The sequence below is a fragment of the Mus musculus genome, chromosome 14 (assembly GCF_000001635.26).
Source record: "Mus musculus strain C57BL/6J chromosome 14, GRCm38.p6 C57BL/6J".
Lineage (NCBI taxonomy): Eukaryota > Metazoa > Chordata > Mammalia > Rodentia > Muridae > Mus > Mus musculus.
In genome coordinates this window covers 67,817,824-67,830,442 of record NC_000080.6, presented here as the reverse complement: position 1 = coordinate 67,830,442, position 12,619 = coordinate 67,817,824, and the positions used below count along the sequence as shown (strand labels likewise).

General features: G+C 43.7%; 1 protein-coding gene across 3 annotated transcripts in view; it reads left to right on the top strand.

Annotated features, from left to right (window-relative positions):
* Positions 1-12,619, top strand: part of Dock5 (dedicator of cytokinesis 5) — a 181,645-nt gene that overhangs the window by 103,130 nt on the left and 65,896 nt on the right. For 2 of the 3 annotated variants that reach the window (NM_177780.3, XM_011245170.2), the window contains exons 12-17: positions 1,940-2,082; positions 5,718-5,843; positions 7,773-7,897; positions 9,026-9,124; positions 10,730-10,802; positions 11,653-11,756. In NM_177780.3, the coding sequence (NP_808448.2) occupies positions 1,940-2,082; positions 5,718-5,843; positions 7,773-7,897; positions 9,026-9,124; positions 10,730-10,802; positions 11,653-11,756 (670 nt within the window). Of the gene's footprint in view, positions 1-1,939; positions 2,083-5,717; positions 5,844-7,772; positions 7,898-9,025; positions 9,125-10,729; positions 10,803-11,652; positions 11,757-12,619 lie in introns of those variants that run through there. The other variant, XM_017316175.1, reaches the window with a different exon arrangement.

The window sequence follows — 12,619 nt, the reverse complement described above, 5'->3', positions numbered from 1 at the left end:
TGAGATGGTCCTGCGGAATAGCATGTGCTTTTGTTAAAGTTCCCAAGGAGCCCAGCCCTAGTTTGATTACTACCCAGTATGCAGCAAACGCCACTATATAATGGTGTTATGTTCCCCCTGGCAACCCTGGGGCCTGTCCTCCCATTTCCCTAAGCTGCAGTGACTTATATGTGAGTTCTGCTAGTCCACCTAGGGAGAGTCATTCACAGAAAACAGCCCCCCCCCCCATTTCCAGCCCCATGTTCAGTATGCTTTATCATCAGGTAAAAGGATGTGCACAAAGAAAGCTGTCTGGTAGGCAGAGAAGACTAAAGACCATAGTGTGGCAACAGGATGATATTATAGTTGGAGATAACTTCAAGAGAATGGGGGCTGTGTTTGGTCCTTTGGCCTCACTCTTAGTGGACCTTACCTGATGTGCTAATTCAGCTGGATCTCATTTGCTGATTGGTCACTGCAATCCTAAATTTAAAGTCATCGAATATCTCAAAACACCTTCCCATTATCCCCTGTACATACTGTATCCACGTATCAAATGGCCGTGTGGATGTGGGCCTCCCAGGGGAGTAAGATCCTATAGAGTACTCTGTCAGGTGGAGCTAGTCCCAGGAGCCAGGTCTCCTGTCCGTTGGCTAGTCCTTCTGTCCTATCCAAGCAGCCAAGTCTAAGTGCCTCTGACTTTAATTGCTTAACTTCTCCTTAGTCATCAGCTTGAACTTCAGTGTTTTAACACTTGGCCATTGTTGCCCACCCCCACTTTCTTTGTCTTGTCATTTCCCTGACATGTTTAAGAAGAGGAGGTGGAAAGAGTCAGAGGACCAGGGAGTTTGCTGTGAGACTATGTCTCCTCGTAATAAATAAGGAGTTGCACCCCTAAAGCCTTATTGGCATGACTATCCAAACATGCGCTGAACAAGGACAACACCAATGGACATGCCCAAGTGGACAAGCAAAAGCCTATAAGGCCTCAATGCTATACAAAGAGCTAGCTAAAGACAACTGAGGAAAACTAGGGGCCAGAGAGCTGTTCTTCCGTAGGGAAGGCACACAGATCATCCCTCCAGTTCCAAATGGTCAGCCTTGAAAACATCCAGGTAGTGTTGTATGGCCTGAACAGGATAGTCATATGTGCATGCAATAACAATTAGTGAAGAGAGAGGCCATGAGTTTGAAGGAGAGCTAGCAAGGAAGGGTATGTGGGAGGACTTAGAGGGAGAACATGGAAGGGAAAAATGTTGGAATTATAATCTCAATATATATGATATTTACATATATTTGTGTGTGTGTGTTTGTATGTATACATACATATATACCCATATATGATCAATGGAAGAATGAAAGGAAGAAAGTACCAGGGACAAAATTACAGCAATTTACATAGTTGACCTTATTTCCTATTCTGTTGCCCAATCCTAGATTAGAAGTGTTGGGCAGCATTGCATGCCATAGAACAGAAGTGTCCCCGTGAGCCAGGCAGAGGAGATTGGCTTATAGACAAAAGCAGAAAGCAAACCTGGGATTGGTCATTGCTCTTATGGCAGGGACAGAAGACAGACAGAAGGTAGCTACCTGGTGGGTCAGCTTCAAGTCACTTCTGTAGGTAACTTTTCTGGGGGACTTTCATTGGTGTATTTGCTGAAGCCAGCCTCTTTGGGGGGTTAAGCTGCAATTGCTCCATGCTGAGATCTTAGAAGATAGTCTACTTTACCAAAGCCTTGCTGCATTTGCATTGTGATGAACGAGTCCATGTTGACTTTAGCCCGGTCTGTTGGGGGACCACGTGGGAACATAATCCAAGACAGTGGTTTCCCACGAGCCCTCTGCTGAGGCTTGTGTTTGTATTTCCAGATTGCTCCCCCAAGACCTCCACGTTCTCAGGACACACTTTAGATATTTTCTCTACTTCTGCCTTCCTTCTTACCTCTTCTGTCTTCACCAGAATTGCCATGGAGACCTACATCCGCCAGAGACAGCTCATCATGTCCCCCTTGATAACCTCCCACGTGATCGGAGAGAATGAGCCACTCACGTCGGTCCTAAATAAAGTCATAGCTGCAAAGGAAGTGAATCACAAAGGACAAGGTACACAGGCTGCCCGGTGAGGGGACTTTGGGTGGGGACCGGGGAGGGAACATGCAGAGCAAGGTCCCTGCCCTTTCACCATCTACTCTGATACCAAGCAGCCTCCCCTGAACACCGCCCTTCTCAGATATCTCCGCATTGAAGATCTAAAACCTTCACCTTTTCTAGTGGGATCAGGGTTGGATTTGTAAGTTCCCTGGAACAGACACTCCACCACCACCACCACCCCCACGAGACTGTTTTTCTGTCCTCTCTTCCCAGTGATAACTCCTCAAAGTAAATGTGCCAACAGAAAGTGACTCAGGAGTGCATTTGTAGTGTGTCCTCAATAAACTTACCCCTTAGCTGTGCTTTCCGAGACTCGAAAGAGACGGAATGATCCAAGTATCCGTTGATGTGAACTTGTAGGCTACCTGGCAGAGCTTGTGTATCTTCTCTGGAACTTGCGCGTACCTGTCTTTTGATAGCTTCAGCTAAGAGAAATTCTTGTGGAAATGTTTCAAATTCAAATAGTAAGGAATAATGGTCACAACATTAAAATTCAAGTGCCAAGGTGGCGGCCAAACTTGAAAGGCTCTCGAAGTGGTGCCACCTCTTTTCATTACTACCCTATGACACTGTTTAAAATGAAATCAAGCAGGGAAACAGAGTTTTCAGGGTGTTCACAGTTGTTCAGGTAGAAAGAGATTGGAGCAGTAAAGAACCTGAACACAAATAACTAGCTCCCCCGTTTATATATGTTTGTATGCATGTTTGCATTTGAATGGGCACTCAGAGTAGGGATGTACATGTGTAGGCTTGAGTCTCACTATTTCACTAATGGATCTAGCTTAATCTAGAAATCCCTGTCTCTACCTCTTGAACACTGGATGTATAGCGAGCCTTCATGCCTACTAGTGAGTCATGGGTGCTGGGGGTCTACACTCAAGTCTTGTGCAGCAAGAACTTCACATTCACAGCCATCTCCCCACTCCCTTGCTCTTTAGATCTTTTAGCTTAAGATTATAATTTTGATTAGAGTAGAACATTCTTATACTAGTGAGATTGCATTTTACATAGGATTTCCTTTTTGGAACAGAATGGAAAACAATGCCATTCCTTTCTTGCTCTGAAATAGAAAAAGTCCTTTTCAGTTGTCTTTTTATCCAGCACAAATATCTCTTTATTTTTGTGGTTGTATAACATTCTAATGTTTAAAATGCTCAAAGCCAAACTTATAGCAAATTTAATTTAAATATTTTGATTGGATTTTATTTCTCTTTGACAGCTGAGTGATATTTCTTTCCATAAAGTAGGATTAGTTTTCTGCGAGGCTGAGCAGGAAAGTGTGGGTTTATAGACAGAGAAGGAAAAGGAAAGAAGGATGGATACATGGATGGATGGATGGATGGACAGACAGGAAGAGGGGAGGAATGAGGGAGAAAGGAAGGGAGGGAGGAAAGAAAACATAAAAATCAATTGGTTTGGGGCAGTAAGAAAACCAATCATATTATTTTTAATGTCAGGACTGAAACACAGCAAGTAGCATCCTGTGGCTTGCAGGAGCCTTTTAAGGACATCTGGACATTATCTTTCTCTCCTGATACCTCAGAAGGCCAGATAACAGTTTAGTTTCCTTTTAAAGCTATGACCAGAGTGACTCCATTTTGCCATCTAGCCTGCTGGGGGTGGGGTGGGGTGGGGTCCAGTTCCTTGAGTAGACTCCTACTCAAGGAGTTTTCTAGCTGCTTAGTGCTGTAAATGTAAGCCACCCTGCTATGAGTCTTTCTGTATTGAAGCTTTCTATGAGTTTAGGACCGCTGCTTTGGGACTCCCAGTGGTAGGACTTCTGGGTCCGTGGTGGGAACAAGCTTCAACTCAGATGGATGGTGCAAGTGCTGCCTGTCCTTTGTGCCAAGCGTGCAAATTCTCTCCTGTCTGAAAGGTGGCAAGTAGACAGTGGTCCTCATGTATTTAAATAAGCACCTCCAGTTTGGATGGTCTAAGAGATACATGAATATCCTACCATCTCAGATTTTTTTTAAAGGAAGATAATTGTAATAAGAACTTATATTCTAGCTAGCCCATATAAAAGACACACAATCCTTATGCTTTATTTACAAGCTATAAGCCTAGATTGGGTAGGTTTGGAGCTATTCTTACTTACATCTCAGCCATATGCCCCTTGATACTTGCTGTTTACCCTGGCTACATGTTCATGGTCCATCTTCTCTCATGGCGGCCGCTTCCTATCCTGATCTCCCCTGTCCTTTCCCTTCTGGTCTCTCCTGAGACCCTTTACTGATCCTGAAGTCCCATCTTTCTCTCTCTACTGCCCAATCACAGGCTTTTTTAGCCTTTTATTGACCAATTAACTCGGGGAAGCAAGTTTTGCACAACCAAAGCTGGTGTACATGAGCATTCATTCTTCTTAGGGCAACCAGATCTTGGGGGCCGGTATTTAGCATTTGAGTACATAGCAGCACCAGACCAACCCCAACAGATAATTATTCTTCTATCTTCTCTAAAATGCACTTGTTTCCAGTTTTTGTTTTACAAAACGTAGATGAGCTTCTGCTTCTCTGTGAATGTGTATTCATGGCAGATTTCTTTGTGAGGGTCTTTCTTTATCACCAACATCGCTTTGTGACTTTGTATTTCAATTTGTATATTGATACTTAGTTTGCACTTAGAATTTGTTTCTTTAGTTTAAGAAGTGACTAATTCAGGGTTTGGAGAGGAATTAAGAATACTTTCTGTTCATGCAGAGGACCTGAGTTTAGTTCCCAGTATTCACATGACAGCTCACACAGTCTAACTCTAGTGCCAGGAGGTCTGATGGTCCTTCTGCTGGGTCATCAAGCATCATGTAGTCCATGGACATGCATGATGCAAGTAAAACACTTGTACCCATAAAGTAAAAAATAAATAAATAAATAAATCCTGTAGTTGTCAGAGATTTAACAACTATTCACTTTTTTCCTTTCAGTATTCTCTTGCCCTGTTTATTTCTTTATTAGCCATTTATCTTAATTAAAATATAAGACATTAAGTTGCTTCTGTCTTAAGTACTAAGAAAATGTATATGCTTGTGTGTTTGAGTATCTGCCACATGTGTGGATGCCCACAGAGACCAGAAGAGAGGTACTGGGTTCCTTGGGGGTTACAAACAATTGTGAGCTGCCCAACACTGGCACTGGAATTCAAACTTAGGTCCTCTGGAAGAGCAGCAAGAGGTCTTAATCATTGCACCATCTCTCTAGCCCCTGACATTCATTTCTTTTTTTCATGATTTGCCCTGACTCTGACATCCCTAATTAGATTTCCATGTTGTGTGTGTATATGTAATGGTTTCTAATAACGTCTATTATTTCTGGCACCACCACCACATAATCTTACACTTGGAGCAAACATACTTTGGTATCAGTTGGGATAATCTTTACTCTTTTTGTTCTCCACTGAAGTCACCAATATCTGTTGACTTCTCAGGTAAGGAGGCCTCTTGTGAGTTTGAAGGAAACATCATCAAAACGATGTTACCCAGGGAGGATTACGTGTTTATTTGAGGTGTCTGATTGGTCTCACACGAGCTTCTGTGAGTGTGTTGCAAAGATTATAAGAGAACTGTAAGTTTGTCCCCTTTTTTCCCCTTACAGGTCTTTGGGTGTCCTTAAAGTTACTGCCAGGTGACCTCACACAGGTGCAGAAGAACTTTTCACACCTGGTGGACAGATCAACAGCAATAGCACGGAAAATGGGCTTTCCAGAAATAATCCTGCCAGGTACACACCTTGCTCGAGTTTCCATTTGTGTTTTCTTTTTTTTTGTTTTGTTTTGTTTTGTTTTTGTTTTTTTGTTTTTTTCCATGTTGGAAGAAAGGATTACCTCTACTTGGACAGTTGAGGCAATATGAGTCTCTAAGATGACATCATTTAGGGTTAGTGGCATCAAGAAACTGGTGACAGGGTTGCAGCACTCTCAAAGACTGCTTATTAGGCAGGACCAAGAAAACGCCTCTAAGCATCTCAGCATCCCTAGATTACTCTTTCCCATCCTGCTCCACAGATGTTTCTTCCAACTTGACTTCCTTCTCAGGAAACAACCCGGAGGCCTTCCGCCCAGGAGATTAAACTACTTAATTGACAAGTGCCTTGCTCCTCATGTCACCTTCTATGTTGGGTCTCTGTGCTCAGCTTCGTCTCTGCAAGATACTCTGTTTTTGTCCTCTGACCTCTGACTGCATGTTCCTTGTCCCATTTCCTCATGGTCCCCACTCTTGTTCTGCTCTCTTCTTTCTTACCACATGTTGGGGACCGGCAGTCACATTCCTGAATTCACCAGCGTTGCCTACTTAATTCTCTAATATCTGCAGGAGACAAAGGGAGTCATACTCTGAGGAAGTTGATGAATATTCATACGAACTAATTGATGTGACTTGTGGACAGCCGGCCACATAACATTTGAAAAACTCTAGAAAGCCAACTTGCCACGTAGTGCACGAGAACAGGTTTTTTTTGTTGTTGTTGTTGTTGTTGTTTTTGTTTTTTTGGGTTTTTTTTTGCAAGTAATTGGATCTTTTCTCACTTTCAGGAAGTTAAGGGACAATGGTAGTTTTCTACACACACATTACCTGAGAATGAGGGTGTTTTAATGAATGCTAGGAATGGATGAATAAACATTTCCATAAAAGGAGGCTGTTGGGGGAGTGGGTGGGTAGGGGATTGGGGAGGGGTATGGGGGACCTTTGGGATAGCATTGAAAATGTAAATGAGGAAAATACCTAATTAAAAAAAAAGTTAAAAAAAAAAAAAAGGAGGCTGTTGTGTCTTCTCAGAAGAGCAGCTTCATCCATCGCAAAGTGCTTTTCACTGACTACAGACACACCAGGCTTGGGGGAAATTGTCTTTGGTCCCCATCTTTAGCACCAAGAATCCTTGCAACTTTAAGCCATTTAGACTTCTACTTCCTCCATCAAGACTCTTGCCTTCGCTTACACCCCTGATAGATCACTCTCTTATTTCCTTCTAACCAATTAACTCTTTCTCAGTGTTCACAGTACACCTCTCTGTGAGGACATTGCTGGTGGCCCTGGGTTGGGTCTCCTCAGGAACCTTGAGCATAGCCAGTTAGCTGCACGAACAAGAAACCTGAAAGGCATTATTAAAAACCTGCTGGATAGCCTAGCAATATCTAATATATGCTAATTATTAGACACGAATCCTAAATGGAACAAAGAATTATTATTGAAAAGAATTGGATCCCTGAGGTGGCTTAGTAGATAAAAACTCTTACCATACAACCTGGATGATCTGTAGAACCCACATGGCAGCAATCCCAGCACTCCTGCAGAAAGATGAGAGACAGGAGAATCGCTTGGGAGCGTGTGAATGCTGGGCAGCAGTAGAAATAGCAGAGGAAAACTGCTTGCAGAGAAGTTATCCTCTGACCCCCTACGCTCATGCTGTGGCACATGCTTGTATGTGTGTGCAACGTAGTTTAAAAAAAGGTACTGTTTACACAATGTGCACATCAGAGACACCTTGGTCTGTAGTGAGAGGTGGACTGGGAGAGCACTCAAAAGACTTCTGTGGAATAAGCAGGCCATTACCAGCAGACTGCTGCAGATTTGGATTACCTTTTGTGTGTTGTGTCGTGGAACTTTGAAGTGAGTTTCCCTCAGTTGCACTCACGGGAGGCTTGTCGTGTTATAGGGGATGTTCGAAATGATATTTATGTCACCCTGATCCATGGGGAGTTTGACAAGGGGAAGAAGAAGACACCTAAAAACGTGGAGGTGACCATGTCTGTGTTTGATGAGGAAGGCAACCTTTTAGAGGTACGTAGCATCAGCCACAAATCTCATCACCTCACACCTGCTCTATGATAGCAGCTGACTGCTGGCCCAAGTTACTGTCAATATCCCCATATTGGGTGTTCTTCTTTTCTGGGGTTTTGTTCTTACTTTGGGATCACAGGTATGCATCAGCATGCTCAATACTTTCTCATATGGAAAAAATTATTTAAAAACCTGATAAACCTGTGATTTTTTTTTCAGTGACTATTTTTATTCCTGGAGCTATTTAGATATATTTTGATTTTTTTTTTTTTCTGTGCAGAGATACCACAGGTCACTTAAACTTTTGGATGTCAGGCTCTTTGACATTTTCAAGTGGTATGGCTCCACTAAACTTGAACACCATAGCAGAGGTGTCCCAAGGGCCTTGACAGGCCCACTGCTATCACCTGGGCCAGTGGAGCCAGTGGACACCTAGCTGAAGGAGCACTGTGACACTAAAGGTATCCTTGGTGTAGGTTAGCTAATGCTGAATTCCAGAATTAGTCATTAGGAACTTGTACCCAGAGTAGAGTTCTTTTGTCTGGAATTGCAGACATTAAAGACCAAGCCAAAGGGGATCCAGCTCTCCTGACTTCCAGTCCAGAGTTTCTCAGCCTCTGGCAGCTTTCTGGACATCTTGATTTTGACTTGAGAGAGTTGGGAGGTACCAGGTGGCCACTGGAAGCTTCTGTCACCTCCACCTGATTGCTTTGGAATATACAAGTCAAAGTGCCGGCTCCTGAAGCTCTCTAGATATCCTGGAGTGATGCTCTCCAGACCTTCAGTCCTTGTTGTCCATAATCCAACCATTATGTTTCTTTAAAAGCAGAAAAACATATATATTCAGTAAAGACCCTGCAACTTGTGGCCTGCAGTACTTGGGGCTGAGGGGACCGTGGTGGCGTTTGTTGACATTATGTGGCATGACTGCTGACTGGGTACAGCGTACACTTGCTGCCACAGTAAAGTCTCCCAGGACAGTGTGGATGGCTGCTCGTAGACTTCTCAACCTCATCATGCCTCTGACTTTGAGTTAGTTTTTGGATGCTGTATATTCAGAAACCTTTTTCTGCTGCCGTATTTTTCATGACCTAGTATCATCTCCTAACTGTGTCTTTCCAATCAAAGAAAGCCATTCATCCCGGTGCTGGGTACGAAGGCGTCTCGGAGTACAAGTCAGTGGTGTATTACCAGGTCAAGCAACCCTGTTGGTACGAGACGGTCAAGGTGAGAACGCGTAACTCCTTCAGCCGTTGACCCTTGTTAAGATCCCTGTCCACTTTCTAAACCGCAGATCATTCTTATCATATCTGGACATTTCAGATCGTCTGTAGAAAGAAATGAACCGACGATGGGGTGGAGGGAGGGGGCTATAATCAAAATACATTGTGCGAGATTCTCGAAGAAACTAATTTTTTTTAAATGCTGAACCAGTAGTTAAACAGTCTTTAGAGCATGTATTTTACGAAGCCCAACATTCTGACAGAGTATTCTTGTTCACAAATGTATAGAGACGGGAATAGAAAAACGTGTGGCTATAATAAGGCAGTGGGCTGCCAAGATGCTGCAGACAAGCTAAGAAGCTCCCACTCCGTCATCAGCTTCCCAACATGTTGTTCTTGTTGGCTCCTGCCTGAGTGTTCTGGGCCTCTTTGGTGTAAGGAAGGCTTTCGTGAATTATAAAGTGCTTTCCGATCCAGCATCCCCTGTGGGCTCACAGTGGTCTTAAAACTAGACAGGCGGCCATGGCTATGACCTCTTTCTGAAGAGGCAGCAGACCCTGGGAAGAGAAGCAACCCCTCAAATCTTGGAGCACCTCGGGGTCACCTCTGAATGCCGGGCTGCTGCAGCACCCATTGTCAGCATCGGTGGGGTCCTAAGCATAAAATCCACAAACCGACACACTGTCCTCATATCTCAGTTGGGTAGCAATTATTTTTTACATTCTTCTGTAGTCTGTGTTTTTTATGGTGTAATTCATGTGAATTTATATTGTGCTTTTTAAAAGAAAAAGACAGTTTCTCACTCTGTAACCTCTGGCTGTCCTAGAGCTTGCCATAAAGTTCAGGCTTCCCTGGAACTCACTGAGTCACCTGCCTCTGCCTCCCAAGCACTGAGACGAAAGGCGCATACCACCGCTTCTAGCTGTATCGTGGCTTTTAAAGCTACTTATCTTGGGCATTGTGAGCTCCTCAGAAATGTGTTTTTAGCGACTCTAGAGAACTCTGACTAATAGAGATACTGATGCTGTTACACTATCTTCCTGTAACTTACTGGACTACTGTCAGAGAACACCCCCACGCTGGTATTCTACCTTTTCTCCTCTTATAGATACTAGTTACCACCATATCTACATGCAACTTCCCATTGGAAGGGTCCTATGTAGATCTCAAAATCTATGTCTTATCCATCCCTCTGGATGCCAGGTGCATAATGTGTCTAAACCCTGAAGCTATGATAAATAGCAGAGCCATCTCCCTCTGAGATGCTTTTGGCTTGGAGTGGTTGTGAGAAGCGATCCTGCTAGCAAGCTTTGAGCCTCTGAAGGAACTTGTGCTAGGATAAGATATAAAAGCCAAATCTAAAGTCTCTTTCTCTCAGAATAGTTAAGAGGGAGGGTTTTGGATCTAACCACCCTAAGCAAACAGTGAAAGCTTAAAGCAGTAGATATACTAATTATCCTGATTTGAACAGTGCAAAACATATGCAGAGACAAGACATCACACCATACCATGCAAACATATATGGTCCAGGACCAAAAAAAATGTGTGTTGCAGTTAAGAGGAATGATTCCAAATGAGCCTTGCCTTCTGACTCCTCCCCTTTCTGCAGGTCTTCATTGCCATTGAAGAGGTCACACGCTGCCACATACGATTTACCTTCCGACACAGATCATCTCAAGAATGTAAGTATTAGGAGGGCTGTGGCACAATTCCATTTAGAGATGTACTATTTCCTGGTATGCTTTTCGAACGTGGATAGCCGAAAAATAGATACTTGACAAATTTAGCTCAGCATTCATTGGTATCAGGATAGTAGAACAGTGATTTTTATTTTCTTTTTCTGAATGCTAGAGACTGAACCCACAGCCCTGAGCATGACAGATATATGCTCTACCACTAAGGCACATCCCCTGCCCCATACTTTTGTTAGTGTATATTTTTGAGTGAGGGTCTTGATATATAGTCCAGGGTGGCCTCAAACTGGAATTCTTTCTGCCTCAGTCTCCCAAGTAGCTGGAGTTATGATTATGAGTCACATACCTAACTTCATTAAAGGGGTCGAGGCAGGGGAATTGCCATGAATGAGTTTGATTTGGGAGTTCCCCTTTCTACTGTGTGAAAAGGCATGAAGATAGAAGGAAGGGTTTGTGGAGGTAACAGATGTGGGGGCGAGCATGTCTGGGCCTTGGGTAGAAACAGCATGGAGAGAGAAAGGGGTCAGACTACGTTGACATGTTGGACACGCCATTGATTGACAGAGCTGAGATTGGTCGGCACCACTGTTCTGGTGTAGATGATTCAGTAGATGGTGGTCTCATAACCAGGCAATATAGGAAACATACCCTATGTGAAATATAAGGCACTCTCAGTTTGGGGGCAGCTGTGACATAAACAAGCTCACTGTTGGCCTATGTTGATTACTGTGGGTGTGGTTGAACGTCACACCCCAGAGCGAACATGAAATTAACTGCCGTCCCGGTCACCTCCCGTTGTCCACCCACATGGCTCAGGCAGGTATTTCTATCTTTTCAGCCAGAGATAAATCAGAGCGAGCCTTTGGGGTGGCCTTTGTGAAACTGATGAACGCAGATGGTACCACGCTGCAGGATGGGAGGCACGACCTGGTGGTGTACAAGGTGATACTCATAGAACCGGACCTCGGAATGGCCCAGTGTACCACTGTTCCCTTTCAATGTGGCTTTTCAGGGTCCTTTCAGATTTAAGTGTAAAACTTCGGAAATCTACTTAAAGGCACACAAGTCTGCCCCCTTTAGTCTAAAGGGCTCCAGGTCACACCTTTGTGTGACTTTACGGTGCTCTCAGCAGAGTGAGTTGCATGACTGCTGGGTGTTCCAGGAGTATCTCACTGAGGGGCAGAGGGTGTGCCTGGGTTCTGGTTAGTAAAGGGCATGGCTCGTGCTTCTGCTGTCTGTCATCCAAGTGGTACAGACACTGCAGAGGTGTGCCTGGGTTAGAACCTGGTGGGTATTATAGGATGTGGTTTTTTGAATCATTGTTACCTAGGCACCGTTTCCTTACTGTCTGGTCCTTGCTACTTTTCCTGTTTTGTGTCTATTCTCTGCATACTGTTCCGAGCCCTAAACCTACTGAGGTTTTAGAGTTAGAAGTACATGCTGGGAGATCTCATTTCCCCAGTAATAGCTGGCAGAGGGCGGCCTAGTAGGCAGCTGGCCTGAGTTGGGCCTGATCAATGAACGTTTTCTTTCCTTAGCATCTATTTAGTCTTGTGAGTAGTTTCAGAATCTGTACATAGCTACTTCTTTCTCCATTGGCCCAGTAAAGTATACATTGTGACCATTTATAAGTGCAAGAGAATCAAACTCAGAACCTTATTCTGTAATGTATGTATTTACTTCTGACAGAGAATAGGATAGTCTGATTTCTACCTCACAGTTTTACCACATTATTTTCCATGATAAAGTTACTTCTGCTGCAAATTCTATAGGAAGATAATGTCTGAATTATAGGGGATTTATAA